Source organism: Lacerta agilis, chromosome 6 (assembly GCF_009819535.1).
Source record: "Lacerta agilis isolate rLacAgi1 chromosome 6, rLacAgi1.pri, whole genome shotgun sequence".
NCBI classification, from domain to species: Eukaryota; Metazoa; Chordata; class Lepidosauria; order Squamata; family Lacertidae; genus Lacerta; species Lacerta agilis.
Window position 1 is genome coordinate 72602286 of NC_046317.1, and position 20578 is coordinate 72622863.

Here is a 20578-nt window from a genome sequence, read left to right on the forward strand (position 1 = left end):
AGGGAGATCTTTATCAGCCTGTCTCTGATCGATTCCGAGAGAGAGAGAGAGAGATCTGCCTGCAGAGTCGAGGCAGCGCCAAAGGGGGCTGGCAGAGGAGGAAGAGGAGGAGGAGGAGGAGGAGAGGGAACGGGGGCGGGGATAAGAGGGGCAGTCGCAGGGGGAGGGAGCAAGACTGCGGGGGTTGCGAGAGCCCTCCTCCCCGCCCCCGATCGCAGCCAGCCCTTTCTAGCCCCCGGCCAGCCTTGCTTGTGCTTGGGGAAGACCGACTTGGAGTTATATTTTTATGCATATTTGTTTTCTCTTACCTCCCGCGCCGCCGCCGCCACCGTACCATCCGGCCCGATTCCCTTTCTGCTCGCTTTCGTTTTAAAAGACTCCGAGAAGACGCGGAGGAGGGGAGTGGGTGGGTGGGTGGGTAAAAACCCAAAAAGGAACGAAGGAAGAAAAGAAAGAAAGCAGAGGGAAAATGGTGCATGATCGCGAAGGGGAGAGGGGTGATTTTCTCTTGTTTTGGGGGGTCGAAGAGCTGCTGGTTCCCAAGCGGGCGCCCACCGACCGGGGCTAAGGAGTTCGCCTCGATTCCCTCCCGTTCGCATTATAAACACTGGTCGGTGGTGGCATCCTGGCTCCTTCCCGTTAGGGACGGCTTCCCAAGATTTGAAATTCGTTGCTTCTCGATTGGAAAAGGCTCGCAGGATGTTGGTGTGGAGTTGAAAAAATAAACCCACAACCCTTTCCCCCCTTTCCAAGCTTTTGCTTCCAGCTTTGCTGTAAAAGAAGCGTTTGAACTCCTTCTTTTGTTTGGGAAGTTTTCTACCCCTTTCCCTCCCCCCTTCATTCGCCCAGCGTTTGCTGAACCCGAGGGGGGGCGAGAGAAAGAGAGAAGAAAAAGGACTCGGGAAGCCACCATGGCGTCTGTTTTTACCAATGGACCCTGCAACCCAAGCGAAGCCGAAGTGGTTCACCTCTCCAGGAGCTTGGAAGTGGGCACCGTGATGACTTTGTTCTACTCCAAAAAGTCCCAAAGGCCAGAAAGGAAAACGTTCCAGGTGAAGCTGGAGACCCGGCAGATCATTTGGAGCAGGGGATCGGACAAAATCGAAGGCGCAAGTAAGTTGTTTGGCTGATAAAAAAAACACAAACACACACACACACATTTTAGGGAGCAGCGTCTGAGTGGAATGTGATGGTACATTTTTTGACGCTTTATACTTTTTCGGGGGTTGAGGCTGCAGTCCTGTAGTTGGGGGGGGTGACTCTAGGGGAAAAGCTCCATTTGCCACAACTGGACTTACTTGCAAGTAAATTACTTGCAAGGCTTAGCTCCTGCTTGAATGAACTCTCCCTCTAATGTAGGGGATGCAGCTAATGGTCTTAATAAATTAACAGATGCATGCATATTAATTCACCCCTGCCCTCATGTAATGCTTTATTGGTTTTGCAAATCCACAAATGTTTAGCACACAAATGGGCTTAAAAAAAAGTTGGGGGAGGGGAAAATCCCAACCTGGTCACCTGGGGAAATCCTTACTCACTATGGCGATGACTGGCTAGTGGTGATTTACATGCCTAATTTTTTTAAGAGTCATTTGTTCTAGGGCAGCGATGGTGAACCTGCGACCTTGTTGTCGGACTCCAACTCCCATCAGCCCCAGCCAGCATAGTCAATAGTCACAGATGATGGGAGTTGCAGTCCAACAACATCTGGGGCTCCAACAGCTGGAGGGTCACAGCTTCCCCATCCTGGTCCTAGGAGAATAACGTAGGTTTGGGTTATTTTATGAGTTGTTTTGTGCAACAACCGTCCCAGAGCAACTTGCTCCGTGGTAGCTTATACAAAGAAAAATCCAGCATCATTTACAGTGGTAATATATATTAAAATTGTCCAACAATTATACTGCCTTAAAAAGAAAAGAAAAAATCCTTCCCATTCACCAAAAGGATAACCACCTCCAAACCGAAGAGATTGCCCATGAAAATAGCAGCAAGAACCACCTCAATGTTAGCACCCAATAACCTGGTAGAACAAGAATGCCTTTGACTGGGGGTGTAAATGTTGCTGAGTTTTCCTGAGGTGACCATTCCACAAAGGGGAGTCTGCCACTGAAAAGGCCCTGTCTCTCATCCCCCAGAGTATGGCCTCAGATAACTATTTTGGGGCTCATTATTGCAGAAACAGCCGTTGGTGAGCTTTTGGGGTCCTAATAATAATAATAATAATAATAAATTTATTATTTATACCCCGCACATCTGGCTGGGTTTCCCCAGCCACTCTGGGCGGCTTCCAACAGAACATTAAAATGCAATAATCTATTAAACATTAAAAGCCTCCCTAAACATGGCTGCTTTCAGATGTCTTCTAAAAGTCTGGTAGCAGTTTTTCTCTTTGACGTCTGGTGGGAGGGTGTTCCACAGGGCGGGTGCCACTACCGAGAAGGCCCTCTGCTTGGTTCCCTGTAACTTGGTTTCTCGTAGTGAGGGAACCACCAGAAGGCCCTCGGCACTGGACCTCAGTGTCTGGGCAGAATGATGGGGGTGGGGACGCTCTAATAATAATAATAATGATTTATTTATGCCCCGCCCATCTGACTGGGTTTCCCCAGCCACTCTGGGTGGCTTCCAACAAAATATTAAAATACAATAGTCTTTCAGATGTTAAAAGCTTCCCTAAACAGGGACTTCTTTAAGTCCCAAGCCATGGAAACGTTATATGTCAAAACCAGCACTTTAAATTGGACTTGGGAGCAATTCAGCAACCAGTGCAGGCACACCATAATGGGTGTGATCTATTCTGAACGCCTAGTGCATATTCATAATCCGGCTGCTGAATTCTGCTGTCTTCTTCCTCTGGCGGAAAGGTTACTGGCCGATCTTGGGCCAGCAAGTATATCTCAGCCCAGTTTATCCCATGGGATTATTCTGAGGATATGAAAATACTTCTCTTCCCACAACACATAATTTATGGCAATTCCTGCTCCACAATGTGGAGATGTTCGTGGGCTTAACTTTGTAGGAGAATAGGAGTCTCATGCCCGGTGGAATTATAAAACACAAGGAAAAAAATCAGTTTAGAAATCAGTGGTAAATGCAGGGGAGATTTGAATGGTTCTGTCTGCCATCTTGATTTTTAAAAGCATCCAATTGTATCCCAAACATGGACAATATCCTGCTCCTTGATCTCAGGAACCATCATGCAAAATTTCTTAAGAGGTGTCCAAATGCATACTTTAGAGAGTAGCCTTTCTAAAATATACTACAGAGTAGACAAACTCATGGTTTATCAGTGGTGGTTATCTATAATGGGTAAATAGAACCTCCGGGTTCAGGGGCAGTGAACGCTGAATACCACATTTTTTTGAGGGGGGGGGGGTCCTGCTCAGGATCACATAACCTTGGTCCTTAAAGATCCATACTTCATACCGCCAAGCCTTATTCAAGATTCTGACATACAAAGCCCTGAATGGTTAGGACCAAGTTATCTGAAGGAGTGCCTCCCTGTCTGTATTGTCCTGGCTGTGATCTTAAGAGCTACTGCTTGTCATAGCATTGCCAAGTGAAATATATGGGATAGAGCCTTCTCGGTGGTGGCACCCTGATGATGGAACAGCCTTCTTGATGTATAGCTGCTACCAACTTTAGTTATTTTTCATCACTATCCGAAAACTTTTCTGTCAAGCCTTTGGGGACGTAATCCTCTAAAGGTTCTGGTGTGTACTGAGGGGAGGAGGTGAATGTCTCGTGGTCTGAACTGTGCAAAATTGCTTCTGTTTTAATGCATTGGTTGATTTTATGAAGTGCTGTATTTTTGTGGTTGCCACCCACCCAGAGATCACTTGGTGATAAAGGGCAGGATATAAATTTAACAAATAAATTAAATACATAAATGGTGATGGGTGGGTATTATCTTCATACCCTGCTTGTTGACTTTTGAGAAAGATCTGGTTAACTACGCTGAGAAACAGGAAGTTGGGTGAGACCTTTAGTCGGATCCAGCAGGGTACTTGTATGATAGAAAAAATTTAGGGGTGTGTATGTCTGTGTAAGGGGGGAATCAATTATGCTTCCCTGATGATAAGGTTCTAGTCATACATTTGCAAGGTGCCATTATTTAACTGGGCCAACCATTGCTGTTGAAAAAGGTATTGCAGGTGTTCAAGTTTTACTGAAAGCAAGCTTACTTGGCCTGATGGTGAATTCTGTATCACCCTCAAAGTGGGTAGTACAAGTGTTTGGCATGCATATAATTCCAATATGCCCTTACCTCAAACTATGGTGCACAGATTTGTATAGACACTTGCCAATGCAATAATAACTTTTTTTAAAAAATGCATTGTGATGTAAGCAAGCATTCCCCTCCTTCCTGATGACATAGGTCAGGGGTCTGCAACCTTTAAGACCAAAAGAGCCACTTGGACCCGTTTCCGAAGGGGAAAAAAAATCTGGGAGCCGCAAAACCATTGCGACATTTAAAACAAATATAACACTGCATTTTATTTTTAAAAATCCGATTTAAATTTTAAAAAATCCGATTTAAATAAAAAAAAAATCTGATTTAAATTTAAAAAATCCATTTTTTTATAAAAAAAACCCATTCATTTTTATTCACCCTGGGGACCACTACCAGGTCACAGCCTGATCCAAGGTGGGTTGCAACAGCATACAAATATTTGATTTGTTGTTGTTTTTTTAAAAAAAAATGAGTCCTCAACTGCACACTTGTGTTAAATGTTTGTCCCATGTCTTATTGAAGACTGCTGGCTTTTACAATAATCTTAGTGTCTTTTACCCTTAATATTCCAGACCAGAGGCTATGTTCACCTCTTCCAACCTCCTCTCTTGCTAAATAAAGCTCAGAATTGCACCAGAGAAGCCTGTGATGTTTGTGCTGACTTGCATACAGGTGGCTGTAGTAGTTCGTAGTGTTCAAACCTTTTTAGGGGAGTTCCCTGCCCCCTTAATGACAATGGCGATAGATTTTGCACATGAACACAGATCCAAGTTAGGACTCCTCTCTTCCACGCCAACAGGTGCTTTGTCAAGGCTCCCCTAACACACACTCAGGACAGAGGAAAAACTGAAAACGTCCCGGCCTTGCTCCGGGGCGGAGAGAGACGCGCGCCCGCAAGAGCGCGGTCTGAGGCTGAGAGCGGAACCAGGAGCGAAGGAGGCAGCGGCAGGGAAACAGGCGCCGCTTCCTCGACCATTTTTAAAAAGAGGGCTTCCCCCCTCACCCGCCACCCTCTGCCCCTGGCCCAGCCCGCAGCTGCCTACCTCGTCGTCGCCTCGACGCAGCAGCCAGCAGCCTTCTGAGAGGAACCGCGGCCAGCCCTCCCCCGCGGTCCCACGACCCAGCCGAGGAGTCCTGGCCTCCAGTGCCCGTGCGGGGACGCGTCTGAAGGCCCCCTTCCTGCCCCCATCCCGTCCCGCCTCCCAGCTGCCTCTGGATGCCGCGGGGTCCCACATACCCGCCGACCCCGGAGCTCCGCTGTCCGCCCCAAGGCCGCCTCCCACGCTAGGAAGACTCCCGGAGCTGGGCAGGGTTGGTCCCGCCAGGCAGGCTCGGGGGGCGGCCTCTCCCATGGGTGCCTGCTTCGGAGGCGGAGGCGGGGTCTTCAAAGTTCCCCCTCCCGCTCACCCAGCTCCATCTCTTCCCGAAGGAGCGTGCACGCCGAAGGAGCGTGCGCGCCTCAGGCGCGCTCCCCGCCAGAGCCCTCGGCTGAGCTGCGCCACCTCTACTGCGTCCCCACCGCCTCTGAGCCCCGCTGCCCCGCTGTTCAAGGCCAGGTGATCCTGGGTACGCCCCTGAGAAGCGCCCTCAGCCTCCGGAGGGCGGACCGCCGGCCAGCTGGAGGGCGGTCGCTGCCAGCTGGAGAAGTGGGCGGGTGTATCCGCCCCGGAGCCGCGGCAGCCGTGTAAAAGAGCCGCATGCGGCTCCGGAGCCGCAGGTTGCTGACCCCCGACATAGGTAGTCACGATCACCTAACCATTCCACAATTTCCCCACTTGCCCTGTTGATACATCAGAGCTGCAAGAGGAAAAGATATTTCCTGTTTTTCTCAAGTGATATATATATATATATATATATATACACACACACACACACACACACACACACACACACACATATATATATAAAATTTCAGATTCTTCTCAATCATGGCAACTGGTTTTTGGCTTGCACATTCCGAAGTTTGAATATTCTCTTGAAAGGTTTTTATAATTATTATTTTTTTTGGGGGGGGGGAGATTCTAAAATTTAAATTGTAACACTTTAAAAAAAAGTAAAGGGGAAAGTACAGCTTTTGAAGCAATGTAAAGCTTTTGAAAGCTCTCAGTGCAAGTTCGAACTGTGTAATTCCTGCAGGCAGGAAACAGTTAATTGTCTGGTTCTCTGTGGTGAGTAATATTTGTATCCAGGTGACAAGACAAGGAAGATTTTGTAAAATGGAAGATATTTTTTTCTGCAGTGATTGCACGATAAATGAGTAAGGTATGCACAAGCAGATTGGCTAGTATAAAGTTCACTGCACCAGGAACTTTTTGGGGATTTATTTTCAAGGCTAAGTTCCTCTGTCAGATACACTGTCTGTATATTTTCAAACTTAATTCATAGATCTTCCTCAATAAACTTTCATTTATTGTTAGGTGCTTAAAGACTGCAATATCCTCCCATGTACTGTAATACAAATGTTATTTTCTGTGAACCTGCCTTTTTTTTACCAATACCTTCTGCTGCCATGTGTTCTGAAATGTGGAGGTCTGGGGTACTTGAATCTCACGCCAGATAAAATCTGGGTAGTGAGCAACTGAGATAGCAACACACTTTTCTGTCTTTCCGTGAGCTATAGATATCACTCAGCAAAAGGTCTTGGCACCTTCAAAACAGATAGATACATTGTGGCATAACAATTTATTTATTTGTTGCAGTGTGTGTAGAAATAGAAACAGAAAGAAACTGAAATGTAAGAATACAGTTTATGACGTTTCATGCTTTTGGACCCCATTGTACACACACACCCCTTTTGTACTTGTGCATGTTTTTGTTTGTTTGAGTGAGTGAGAGAGATTAAAAATATATATACATAAAGGTAAAGGTAAAGGTACCCCTGATCATCAGGTCCAGTCGTGTCCGACTGGGGTTGCGGCACTCATCTCGCTCTATAGGCCGAGGGAGCCGGCGTTTGTCCGCAGACAGCTTCCGGGTCATGTGGCCAGCATGACAAAGCCATTTCTGGCGAACCAGAGGAGCGCACGGAAACGCTGTTTACCTTCCCACTGGAGTGGTACCTATTTATCTACTTGTACTTTGATGTGTTTTCGAACTGCTAGGTGGGCAGGAGCTGGGACCGAACAACAGGAGCTCACCCCATCGCAGGGATTCGAACCGCTGACCTTCTGATCAGCAAGCCCTAGACTCTGTGGTTTAACCCACAAATCTTCAATTAAAGACAACAGTTCATGCATCTGAGTCAGTGGGCTCTGCCACAATAAATTTGCTGATTTTTAAAGTGCTTTTTCCTCTTGCTCTTTTTTTTTGTTTCTGAACTAGACTATCACAGCTACCCCTCCTGGAAATGACAAAATAAGAAATGCTAATCTCTAGAGATTAACTGTTAGTCACCAATTTATCAGCCTTTCAAGCAAATGGTCCCCCCCCCCCCCGCAGGATGGTGGATTGATTAGCTGTAATCCTTTTGTAAACCCTGCGAGTTGGGCCTTTAATCATACTAATTTAATATCTCTGTCCAAGCTTCATGTGCATTAATTTGGGGGGTGGGGTAGGGAGCAGGCAACAAGGCAGATTTCCAGAGGAAGAGATTTAAACTTTGCATCTCTTCCTTATTGTCATTGAGGTTATTTTTTTTTGCAGGCATCAGTGTAGGGAGTAATTTTCCTTCTTTGCAGCATTGAGCTGTGATTGATGGGGTCCTATTTCTCTTTCTCATAGTTATTTTGCTTTCAGTTCCATGAGTGGATGGGGGAGGAGGAGAGCTGACCATGAAATGGTCGGTTTAGCATTATTTACGAATCCAGGATCGTGGTTTGTTTTGCCCAAACCGCTGTGATCACTGCTGTTGGATAATAATAATAATAATAATAATAATAATAATAATAATAATAATTTTATTATTTATACCCCGCACATCTGGCTGGGCTTCCCCAGCCACTCTGGGTGGCTTCCAAAAGAATGTTAAAATACAATAATCCATAAAACATTAAAAGCTTCAGTAAACAGGGCTGCCTTCAGGTGTCTTCTAAAAGTCTGGTAGTTGTTTTTCTCTTCGACGTCTAGTGGGAGGGCGTTCCACAGGGCGCGTGCCACTACCAAGAAGGCCCTCTGCCTGGTTCCCTGTAACTTGGCTTCTCACAGTGAGGGAACCGCCAGAAGGCCCTTGGCGCTGGACCTCAGTGTCCAGGTAGAACGATGGGGGTGGAGACACTCCTTCAGATATACTGGCTTAGTGACCATAATTTTTTTGGGTGGAACAAACCCTGTGTTCAGACGTAACTATGTACCTGCATCTGATCCCCCCCCCACTTGTGAAAGGGAGGAAGGGGGTATGTGGTCTGTATGCACCAGGATGCAGACCATGCAAAGTATGGTTTTAACGGACAATGTTTTCTGGCTTAGTGTTATGTGTGAATGTGTCCAAAAATGCTTGAATAAAGGCCAAGAAGCATTGTATGTCAGCATTGCAGAGCAGTACAAACGCTGTCCACCTATCCAATGGCTGTGCTTAGCACTTTGTCGCAGGGAACTTTTCAAGATGTGTGTCAGATTAATGATTTCCCTTGCAAAGAATTGCTTGCTTGCCAAGGTGAGGAATATCTGTGAGGATGGCCCATAGGTCTGCAACTATCTGGAGTAAAGGGAGGTCTTCTAAAGGAGGAAACTGTGAACTGTGGTTTTGAGGCTACGTTATACATGAGTGCATCAACTGATTCCAGTGGTTGAAATGATAAGAACGGTTCCCGGACCCTGTCAGTGGTTGCATCTGGGATGGCTGCTCATTCACACAAATTGCCACTCAACAGAAGACAGTGCTGTCCACCAACCTGTACGGCTTTGAAAGAGGATTGGACAAATTCATGGAGGAGAAGCCTATCAGTGGCCAGTAGCCATGATGGCTCTTCTCTGCCTCCACAGCCAGAAGCAATACAGTGGTACCTTGGTTTGCAACCGCTTTGGATTACAACCACGTCAAACCTGGAAGTGCATGTCCCTTTTTTTGGATTACAACCCATTTTTTTGGGGGGGGGGAAGGCCCCATAGGCGAAATCATGCCTTGGGTTACAACCTGTTTTGGTCTACAACCGGACCTCCAGAATGGATTATGGTTGTAAATACCAGTTCCTGAAAGCCACAAAGTTAGAGAATGCTCTTGTACTCAGGTCCTGCTTGCAGGTTTCCTATAGGCATGTGGTGGGCTGCCATGGAAGAGAACAGGATGCTGGACTAGATGTGCCGTTGGTGTGATCCTGCAACCCCCTACTTATGTTCTTAAGCACCATTCTTCTTAAGTAGCATGCCAGTCAGTAATGCAGGGCACGTGTGTGTGTTTTAAGCATTGCACCTGCCTGCAGCTTCCATGTATTTGAAAGGAAAAGGCTAGATTGGAAACATTTCCATTGCCTTTTCTGGTTTGGTAGATGGGTGTGCTTGATGTAGCACCTAGAAAAGGAAGAATACTAAAATTATTAAATGATGACAGGTGCTAGTATACTTTGTGCTAGGGTACTTGAACTTGGGAACAGTCGTTCTTGTGAGTTGAGGTCCTGATTCACTTTCTTCTCTTGTTCTGCTTTTCGTAGGCCTTCCTCCAAGATGGCCTTAGAATGCATTGATGTGAATATCAGTGGCTGAATGTAAGAATGAGCTTTGTATTATCAGAGGCATTAAGGAATACTGTGTGTTCTGTCTTGTGCTTAAGCTGAAGACTTTTTTTTTTGAAAGGCTGTCTGCCTAGTCCAGGGGTCGGCAAACTAAGGCCTGGGAGCCGGATGTGACCCCCAGGCTCACAAATCTGGCCTGCGCCGCAAAGCCGGAACTTGCTGCGAAGCCGAGACTCCCGGCGATGGCGACAGGAGGAAGAGGCCGAGCGGTGGCGGCTCTGCCAATCAAACGCTGCACCTAGTTTACCTCAGCACAGCGTGGGGACGTCTCTGCCAATCAAACGCCATGCCTGGTTTGATTGGCAGAGCCGCCGCCATTTGGCCTCTTCCTCCCACCGCTGCCACTGCCCTGTTGCTCCTGTGGGCCAGAGAGTGGAGCGGACGAGCTCGCTCTGCCTACCCGCTTCAGAAGAAGAAGCAACAATGGTGGTGCCGGCGGTGGCAGCCCCTGGGGTGGTAAGTGCAGTGCCTTCTATCTCTAGGAGGGGAAGAAGTGTATTTTGCTCCTCCGCCTCCAGCCCTTTGGCAAATGAGGCAGGCGGCAAACTGAGAAGGCGGCTGGGGCTGGGGTGTGTGTGGGGAGGAGGACTACTTGCCCCCCTCGCAGTGTGCATAGGAATTCGTGTGTGTGTGTGTGTGTGTGTGTGTGTATAGAGAGAGAGAGAGAGTCCGGCCCTCCACAAGGTCTGAGGGACAGTGGACTGGCCCCCTGCGGAAAAAGTTTGCTGACCCCTGGCCTAGTCTTTGTTTTCAAGCCCTAATACCCAGTGCTCTGGATTCTGTCTGAGGAGTGAAAGTTAAGCCATGGGGTCCAGTGCTTGATCTGTTCTCTCATTCTACTTGTCCAGCATATCCTATCCCTCCTTTTCAGGGTTTCCATTGCTGAAGAGCATCAAACTGCTCTGTTTGTGTGATGACACTATAATAGGAAACACTTTAAACTACTGCAGTGAATAAAGCTCTTTTATCCCCAATGACTTCAGGGATACATTGTGGGCGATAGCAGTCCAAGGGCCAGTGCAGCTGTATCTGTTTTGGTGCCCCGCAAGGTATTGTCCTCCTTCCCCTTATAGTTGAGGGAAGAGGCCTGCAGACTGCTAAGTATTCATGATGCTTCATTAAATATATCATTAAAAGCAGTGCTGTGGCCTGTTTGGCTGCAGGACAGCCCCACATTAATGATCAACATCCATCACAGGTCTACATGTGCTGTGCTTACTCTTAAGAGGACCTTTCGTAGGGCTACTCCACGCAAGATGCCCAGCCAAGCACTTAGCTGAGAAAAGGATGCACAGGAGCAGAAAGCAAGCGAGAGGGTCTTCTCTTCAATAAATCAATTGCGACTTTGCTGTGCAACTGGCTGCAGAATCCATATCTCTGGTAACAGTGCATCTCACTTGCTTGATTGCTGGATCATTTTGAGCCATTCTCTGCTCTGCTGGGCCCTTCATCACTATAGCAACAGACTGGAAGCAGTGCCACTTATTTTAAAATAGGAGTATTATTTTTCCACACTATTCGTGTGCGTAGCTGGGCCAGTTTGTCACTGCATTTGCGCTTACTTGCTGGGTGTGTTTATTGCATTGGAAGATTGTGGAGACCTTTGGTCCTGTCCTTTACAGAATATGCTAGGCTTCCAGTAGTTCATCTGAACAGGGGTGGATAACCTGTGTTCATCCAGATGCTGCTGAACTACAACTCCCATGATCCCCCACAATTTGGTATGCTGGCTGCATCAGGAGTTCAGCTGCATCAGGAGGGCTACAGGCTTCCCATCGCTGAGCTAAAGTAATCTTCCATTTGTATCTTCTGTGATGTAAAAGAGCATGGTTGAACTGAGATGATGGATTGGGTATGAGTGGCAGGTTTGTACGCTCCCTCCTCCCCTTTTGCTGTATGTCAAGGGAGGAGATTAAGCAATTCTGCTTCTAATTTGCAACAAGATACCTTTTTGTCTATATGTGGTAAACCATGGTTTGCATCAACCAGAGTTTGTCCTCAAAGCAAGATAAAACTGTGGAGAAGGGAAGGAGGCAGCATGTTATCCTGAAGCTCACTGTTGTTTGTTCTTACACCTCCAAACCATGGTTTGGATAATTGTCTAAACATGACCATTCCCTTTCTTCACTCCCAGAGCAAAACAAAATAGAAAATTCTTTCCAGTAGCACCTTAGAGACCAACAGAGCAAAAACGTCTTGCTGTCAAGAATCCCATTTGCTGCTTGCGAGAATTGAGTGGGTGATGGAAGAAGTCTCAGAGTGCTTGTATTGTGGGAAACCGGGTGAATTATGCAAGCCGCCAGCTGAGACTGTACAAAAGAAAGCCAGCGCAAAAGTTAAAATGAAGCAGTTATGAATCCTGGACTGACCAAATAATCTTAGCCATAAAACGCTGCTGTAGGCAGCTGTGGGTCCTGACTGCCAGATGAGTGGTCTCAAGTTGCTGTTCTCCAAACGCTGTGGAAACCTCTTAAGAAAGCAGAAACTTTCTTCTTTGTGAGACTGGCTGAAACCTCTTAGCAGATGTTCTGTAATCAGTTACAGGTCAAATAAAATCTGCATTAGGAAAGTTGCTTTTAAGTGTCATTACATATTTTAAAAACAGAGGTGTTTTTGTTTTGTTTTGTTTTTTAACATCTGAGTCTAAGGCAGTGTTTAAAATGCTGCTTAGTATTAAGTGTCATCTGAGTCTTCCTCCCTTTTCTGGATGCTGCTAATATAGTTCCTGTAAGAATATCTCTACTTTTTAATGCAAGGTAGAGGAACTTTTTCAGGAAGTCTTCCAGGGGTTTTCAAGCTCAAGGTGGGTGGGACCAGAGGCAAAGTGACTCTTAGCTTTATGCTACAGATGTTTCTATGCCCGCTCTCCATCCTCCCATCTGAGCAAGCAAGAAGAATGATCATAGTTCAAGAATATACAAAAGTACTTAAGGAGGGTATGGAGCAAGGCCAATGAGAGGTGCGGCCAGGAAGGGTGTCCAAGGGTCAGACAGAGAGATCTCAAGGGATGCATTCAGCTCCTAGGGTTAAGGTTCCTGATGCCTGCTCAACACAGACTCCTAACACAAAACAATGCCAGTAATTTAATCAATTTTCTTGGCTTTTCTGTTGACCATATTTCCTTTGGTTAATGCATCTGAAGAAAGACTATAGCTGAAGAGAGCAGAAATGGCAAACTAAAAACGATAAGGTGCTTCCCCCCCAAATGACCCAGTCGCAATACCTTTGTTAGATTCTTGTTTGTCTTTCTTTAGCCACATCAAGTAATTTCCCCACCCATTGTCCCATTTCTGAACTCCTTCAACCGGGAGGTTGCTTTCAGCGGCCTGAAGGAACATAGTTTGTGCATTTCACTGAAGAAGAAGAAGACAGCAAAGCTTGTTCCCAATATGGTTGCATTTGCAATGTGTCAGGATTTGGTACCTTCTAACAACCCAACCTACACTACTGAATAATGGTTGCAATTTGATTGAAAAAGTCCAATTCCTGGCCTTTCAAGATGTTGTTGGATGAGTGTTAATATTTTTTGGACATGTTCATATCATGCCTGTTCTTGTGGCTTAAATTATTATTGAATCTTACTCTAGTCTTTAAGCCACATTGAGGTTTGGGAAAGCAGTGTAAAATGCACTGAACAGTTCTTTACTTGTAAGTTTTGGAAAGTCAATTGTTTCCCCACACATTTTGGCACTTCTTAAAATACCTTACACAAAGTTTGCATGGTGGTTTCTGGCATCAAAGAGCAGGTTTTCATCTGCACTTGTATTCAGTTTGTTGCCATTTTGAATCAAGATCTTGAACTGAATCTTTCAAAACTTTTAACTATAGATTTCAAACCTGCACTAATCTTTTTGAATTCCGGAACAATGCCAGGTAAAAGACTTAGTCTTCTTTTTTTAAATTTGTAAAGTGGGTTGCAGCAGCATAGTTCTCCCTTAGAAGAAGACTCTTGTTCTCTGTGGGATGCCGAGGTTGTGAAATAGTGACCAACAGAATAACCCTTTTAGATCTGATTCTGTGCCAGTGGACAATATTACTTCTTTATTAACCCTACAGTCCAATCATTTGCTGACTCAGAAGTCAGCCCTGCTGATCAGCACAAGGCTTCCTCTCAAATTAAAATTCTGTGAAGAAGATTGCAAGATTTGTGACTTGGTGTCCCATTATTTCTTCCCAGCTCTCCCTGTTATTAATATGTATGAAGAAGTAAGAAAATGTGTATATATTCCTCATAAGGCCAACTAAGAGTCATGTTTTCTCTCTGGGAAATGGCCATGTGTGTTGGTTACCTAAATGTAGGCGTAAGTAGTATCTCTGTCTAAAATGAAAAGTGGTGCAGATACTGGAGAGTAAGAGAGGAGGTGGGTTCTATCTCAGTTGGAAGATACAGGCTGAGGGCAGCTGCTGGGATGGATTTTTTTCCTGTTTACATGCTGGGAGAGGTGCCAGATGGTGATGGAAAGCCAAAAAAAACGCTTTACCATTGCCTCTGTGCAGGCCCAAACCCGGGGTGTGTGTGTGTGTGTGTGTGTGTGTCACATGGGTCACTTGGCTCGGGCCTCCGATTCCAAAGGGGGCCTCGGTCAGCATATTCACAATCGCTCACTATTATTTAAATGTAAATACTTAAAATAATCATTTTCCCTATGCATTTTTTTTTAAAAAAACAACACTATTGTATATCTATATGTTCCATTTCGTCTTTATATGCAGATACGGTTCAAGCCTTGAAATCCCCAGGGTGGAAAAAGGGGGGGGCACCTTATCTACCTGGCCCGGGCCTCTGCCTGGCTCTGCAAGGGCCTGCCTCTGTGTGTGTGCACGCTCATACACATTTGTATGTGATTTGTTTGGTTTTTTCTTCTTCTTTTGGAGAGCATGTGACTATCAGAAAGAGAGCTCAGGATTTTTGGAATCTCAAAAGCTGCAGTGCTTCTGTATTTTTTGAAGCGTACTTGATTACTTTTTGTCTTCCCCCACCCCCCTGCCCAGCCAACCACTGATACGATGCTTAACAGAGCAGCTTTCCTTTTGATAAATTGCTCTTCACCTGTTGATCCAGAGCAAGCCACTTTGCTGTCCCTCTGTGGGATTCCTGCGTGCACTTTCTGCTGCCAATGGACTTGTGGGGATTGGTAATTACAGTGCTGAGATCCCACAACCACCTCTTTCAATTGTGGCATGTGCACACACACTCTTAAACACACACACACTATGATGGTGATGGAAATTATCTTACAGACATAATGACTGGAAGTGTTAGAATTAATGTTGCTTCATCTGCAGCTGAAAATTTCTCTCTCTGTCCTCTTGCTAGCGGGGGGTGGGGTGGGCAGTGGCGGAGATGAACAACAGTGGAAACTATGCAGTAGTGCATAGGATCTGATGCCATGGTGGTAGGGGAAGCAGACAGCTCATTGAACCTGGACCATTCTTGTCCCTTTGGACCATTGGCATTGACATAACGATGGTTCGAGCCGTTCTGTGCTCTGCTGTGGCTATCCTTTGCAGTGGCACAATGCTCTGGGGTTTTCCCTTTCTAAAGGGAGTGGAATATAAAGAGGTTTTTAGTTGCAACTGGGACAGATCTTCCCACTTACCAGTGTGTAGGACATTGTTGTTTCTGAATATCTGTATCCCGCTTTTTGAACCAAAGCCTCAGCGAAGCTGAAAATAGCATTAAAACCAGAGACGTAAGAATAAAACATAATACATAGACAGCAAATTAAGCAGCAGGGACAGTGAACGAAATTAGCAGTTACAAAGAACTCAGTAAAACAGCCAGGGAAGCCTTCTACAAACCCGAGCACCCCAATGGCCTCTGAAAAACAACACTGCCTTCTTCTGGCATTGGAAGGCTAGCCGGAAAAAAGGAGAATGAAATTTTCTCTCTCCCCCCCCCTTAGTATTTTCAAGAAACCAAAGAAGGTCATTGAGGAAGGTCTTCAACAGGTTGCTTCTTATGGCAGGGGTTGGTCTTTTAGCAGAGATAGTGCCATAGAATCAAGAGGCTGTGTACTAGCAACATAAGCTTTTGAGAAACCATAAAACAAAGGTAGCCAGTGTTGTTAGACTACAACTCCCATCAGCCTCAGCTAGCATGGCCAGTGGAAAGGGATCATAGGAGCTGCAGTCCAACATCTAGAAGGCACCACATTGACTGCCCTCTGCCATAATACACCCATATAACTGTATTTTACTGAAAATGAAATTTCCACAAAATAAATTCCAATTGCATATTTACCTCTGCCCTACCTTTTCTAAGCCTCACTAGTGCATGGATTTTATAATACTCAATGTATTCCAGGCTCAGTTCAGCAATCTTTTATATGTGGGTCTTGCCCACCTCAATCCAAACTGTAATGATTAAATTGCTACCGTAAGTAATTCCTGATGGTCTCATGGGATTGTAGCACTGGCATATTACAGAATACTTTTTACTGGCACCCTAGGTAAGGCACCAGAGGTGATTCTTCTAATGATGCCAGCAATCTCTATTTCTGCATAAAGCTTGGATCTTGGCACATCCATCCATGCGAAAGTCATCTGCCCCAGGGAGGCACATTGGTAATATATCTGCTGTTGTCCCTTTTGTCTTGGTGTCACATACTGTAGTTGCTAAGGAAGAAGGAGATAAGCATTGGAAAGAGGTTGATTTGCAACTCAAGTCTACTGTGAATCCACATGGTGGAATAACCGGTGACGAAAAGCAGGATGGATTTGATTTAAATCAAATCCATTTAAATCATGATTTAAATCACTAGTCAGTAAGACTTGGTTTAAATCATTTTTTTTTTACAGAAAGACTCATTCTTGCTGGCATAATCTTAATATTTACAACCAGAGGAATGTTTCGTTTTTTGGAATAATACATAGACAGATAATTGTGAAATTATTGTGAGGTTTATTAAGTTAACTGTTTATATTTGGACAACTTTTCTGCTGTACTTTATTGGAAGGAGAAGAATAATCATTTCCTTAATAACAATTTAAACAATTTATTTAACTAAAGCAATAACAACAACTGATGTGGTTAAACGTTTGTTTTTTGTTTTTTTAACTTAACTTAAAACAAATCCTTATTTCCTGATAAATAGCCTTTGGACTGCAGTGGTACTTCAGGTTACATACGCTTCAGGTTACAGACTCCGCTAACCCAGAAATAACGCTCCAGGTTAAGAACTTTGCTTCAGGATAAGAACAGAAGTTGTGCTCTGGTGGTGCAGCGGCAGCGGGAGGTCCCATTAGCTAAAGTGGTGCTTCAGGTTAAGAACAGTTTCAGGTTAAGAACAGACCTCCGGAACGAATTAAGTTCCTAACCCGAGGCACCATTGTATAATGTAACTTAAATAGAAAACTATCTTTAGAAAGATTTTTTCCTCCAAAAGCATTTTATTTTAAAAATCTGATTTAAATTAAAAAAAAATCCATTATTATTATTATTATTATTATTAATCATTGATTTTTATCCACCCTGACAAAAAAGGGTTATGGGCTGGGTCTGGTGCATGGATCATTGATGTTCCATCCTTGCCCTAGGGCAAACTGCTTTCTTTCAGTCTCAGCCCTGCTCCATGGAACCTGGGAATAAGAAGCATTGGCCCGCCTTACAAGTTGGTTAGTAGCTCCAGTGGTCCTCAGGCAAAAGTATGTCATCTGTTTTAACAAATTGTGCCAGAGGGGTCATGATGACACACTTGCCTGATAAAACCATGAAACTGAACTTAGATCAGCCTGTAGTTTTCCAAGGGCTGGGGAAGGGGGCAGAGAGATCTGAGGCCAGCAAGGTGATCCTAAGGCAAAAGAAGACATGGAATGGGGAGGGAAGTGCAGGACCACCCAGGAAGCCTCAAACAAAGCTTTGAATTTTTTCCGCTGACACTGAGATATTGTGGCCATTTTCACCTCTGTCCTGTTTGGAGGCAGACCACACTAACAGCCCAACCAAGTACTGTGAACATGCCAGTTTAATTATGACCTGACAGATTTGTGCTTTTGTGCTAAGTACTTGCGGCTTCGGGATGTTGTTTTTGTTTGTTTGTTTCGGGAACAGTAAAGATCTAAAAGTTTTGTAATTTTAAAAAAATGGACTTGGCCGTGCTGGAGAGATACCAGTAAAACTCTAGGATTTTCTCTGGTTTCTTCTTGCCAGAGCATCCCTTCAGATCTAAAGCTTTCATTGTGAGTGTACTTAGTTTGAACCTTTCATCTGCCATTTGGTAGACGGTCCAGCAGAGAGCTGGAACCTATTACAGGAAGAAGTAGAGAGGCGTAGCTGGAGTATTTTAAACTTAGATTTTTAGAGCTCTGTTTATTTGTTTCTGCATTTTAAATGAAAGGGCACGGAATTCAAGTTCAGCGTAGAACAGCACTATTAATCATGAAACCTTTCAACCTGTTTTTGAAACAAACAAACAAAATCAAAGTGGAGAGAGAAAAAAAACAGAGCAGTAAAGCTCCTTCCATTCCCTTTGTCTTTATTTCTGTGCTGTTTGGACAAGTTGCTTACGATTTTTTTTCTGGTTGCAAGCGTTCAGTCATTTGCATGGACTGATACAGGGTTTCCGTAAGACTTTACCATGTGCTGTGCACCAGATTGCAGATTTTATCACCATTTCTTCTCTTTAGAATTAGATACCGTCTCCTTTCCTATGTATTTCCTGCATATTGATTTCATATAGTACTTAAGTGGAAACTATGAGAACATAATGAGTCTTCCTGAATCAGACCAAGGGTCTGTCTAGTCTTATCATCCTGTGTCCCAGATTGATCAACCAATGATATGATATGTGTAAGGTCCTTGTGGTGGTTACTCACGAGTAACGGGGCAGAACTCTGGCATGTCTTTTATCAGGTTTATTGTGCAAACTATTTACAGTGCACAGCAAACAAGTTCATGACCATCTCAGTCACTTGCAGAATCCGGGAGTGGCCCCTTCTGGCTACGTCCCCAACATAAGAATTTTGGGACCCCGAGTCTCTTCCTCCCCTCTTTGCGTTTCACCCCTCTGCGCAATTGGGCCATGGAAATGTCATACCTCCCTTCTGGTCAGCCAGACGAGATGAGGCGCTGGGGCTCTCCGCAGCATCTCCAAGCCCTCTCCCCACCAGGCTGCCCATTTCCCTCTCCTCCCCACTAGAGGCATTGCTGCTTCCCGCGCTGGAAGAGGTACTGCTGTCCAGGTGGCGTCGGGGCTCTCTGTATTCTGACAGAGCCTCAGCCCCCCTCCCACTGCCCAATGGCAGTCCCCTGACAATATGAAATTAAAATAGTTTGTAATATATTTATGTGACTTTATCTTCATCTTTTAAAACTTTGTTATACTGTATATCACTTTGGGACATGGGGGGGGGGAGAAGCAATGTATAAAATTAATAAACCTAAACCTAACTACAGTGGACCCTCTGGATACGGATTTAATTCGTTCCGGGGGTCCATGCCCACCCCGAAAAATCTGTATCCAGAGCTCTTCTGCGCATGCGCGAGTGGCAAAACCCGGAAAAATACTTCTGGGTTTGTCGCTTTTGCAACCTGAAGTTTATGTTACTCGAGAGTAACGTAACCCGAGGGTCTACTGTAGATTCTTCTGGGAAACTTATAGGCAGGGTGTTAAGGCAAAATTTGACTCTCACAGCTGCCTCCTGGCAAGTGGTATTAAATGGTACTCTGGCCTCTGAACACAGAAGTTCCATTTGGCCACATCATGACTAGTAGCTATTGGTAGACCAACCTTTCATGAATTTATCTTAAACCCCCATTTTAAAATACATAAAGCCAGCAGCTGTCATCACATCTCGTGGCTGTAGTAGACTCTCTAAATTAATTGTGTGTTGTATGAAAGCTTCCATTTGCCTATACTGAGTCTCCTGTTAATCAAGTAAATAGAGGGAGATTGCTGAAAACTGAAGTGAAATCTCTTTGTGGTGGGGGCAGGGACAGTAAGGCTCGTCTAGGGTTGCTCTTGTAAGGATAAACCACCGTTTATTGTTAGTTCTTTTAAACTGACCACAGTATCACAGCAGCTAAAAGGTGTCAAGTGAAATAAACACGCAAGGAGAGAATGATGTATATATACAGTATAGGCAAAATTAAGCACGGATAAAAAACCCCCACTGTTTTTAAAGGGGTGAGATTCAAGTCTGAACTCTCCCGTTTAAATCGGTGGGACTCAATAGTTCTCAATGCTGGATGGACTTTTGCTTTTGTGTGTGCACATACTTCTAATAATGCATTAATGCAAGCTTCGTCAAACGTATCAAATCTTCCCAATAACTTTTTAAACTTGATGGAAGGACCAAACGAATTGTTAGGCAGTGCATTGCATTGCAGCTTGGGAGGGAAAACATGCTGTGCTTGGTAGCAAAGGTATTTCTACCCCCCCCCCCCCCAAGGAGCTCCTTGTAAACTGAAAGCTGGTCAAGGAAAAAAGCAATCATCTTGGCTTCATGGCATGCAGCTCTCTGCTGTTTATGTGCACAATGGATGTGATTATTTGATAAATGCTTAATTTTATTTCCTTTTTTCCAAAAAGATAACACCAGCAGCTTCTTCTTGTAGCACAAATTTACTCATTCAAAGTAGATATAACAATTGAACATATTTTAAAATTTAGGCACTAGGATCTAAGGCAGAAGTTGTAGGGAAAGAAAGGCTCTGTGCTTATGGGGTGAGGGGGGCCCA

At 44.8% G+C, this 20578-nt stretch overlaps 1 protein-coding gene across 3 annotated transcripts in view; it reads left to right on the plus strand.

Moving 5' to 3' along the window:
* The first annotated feature begins 760 nt into the window (after window positions 1-760).
* The window catches only part of PLCG1 (phospholipase C gamma 1), an 85697-nt gene continuing 65879 nt past the window's right edge, over window positions 761-20578 (plus strand). For all 3 annotated transcript variants that reach the window (XM_033153395.1, XM_033153397.1, XM_033153396.1), the window contains exon 1: window positions 761-1113. In XM_033153395.1, coding sequence (XP_033009286.1) covers window positions 912-1113 — 202 coding nt within the window. In that variant the 5' untranslated portion in view covers window positions 761-911. The remainder of the gene's footprint in view (window positions 1114-20578) is intronic.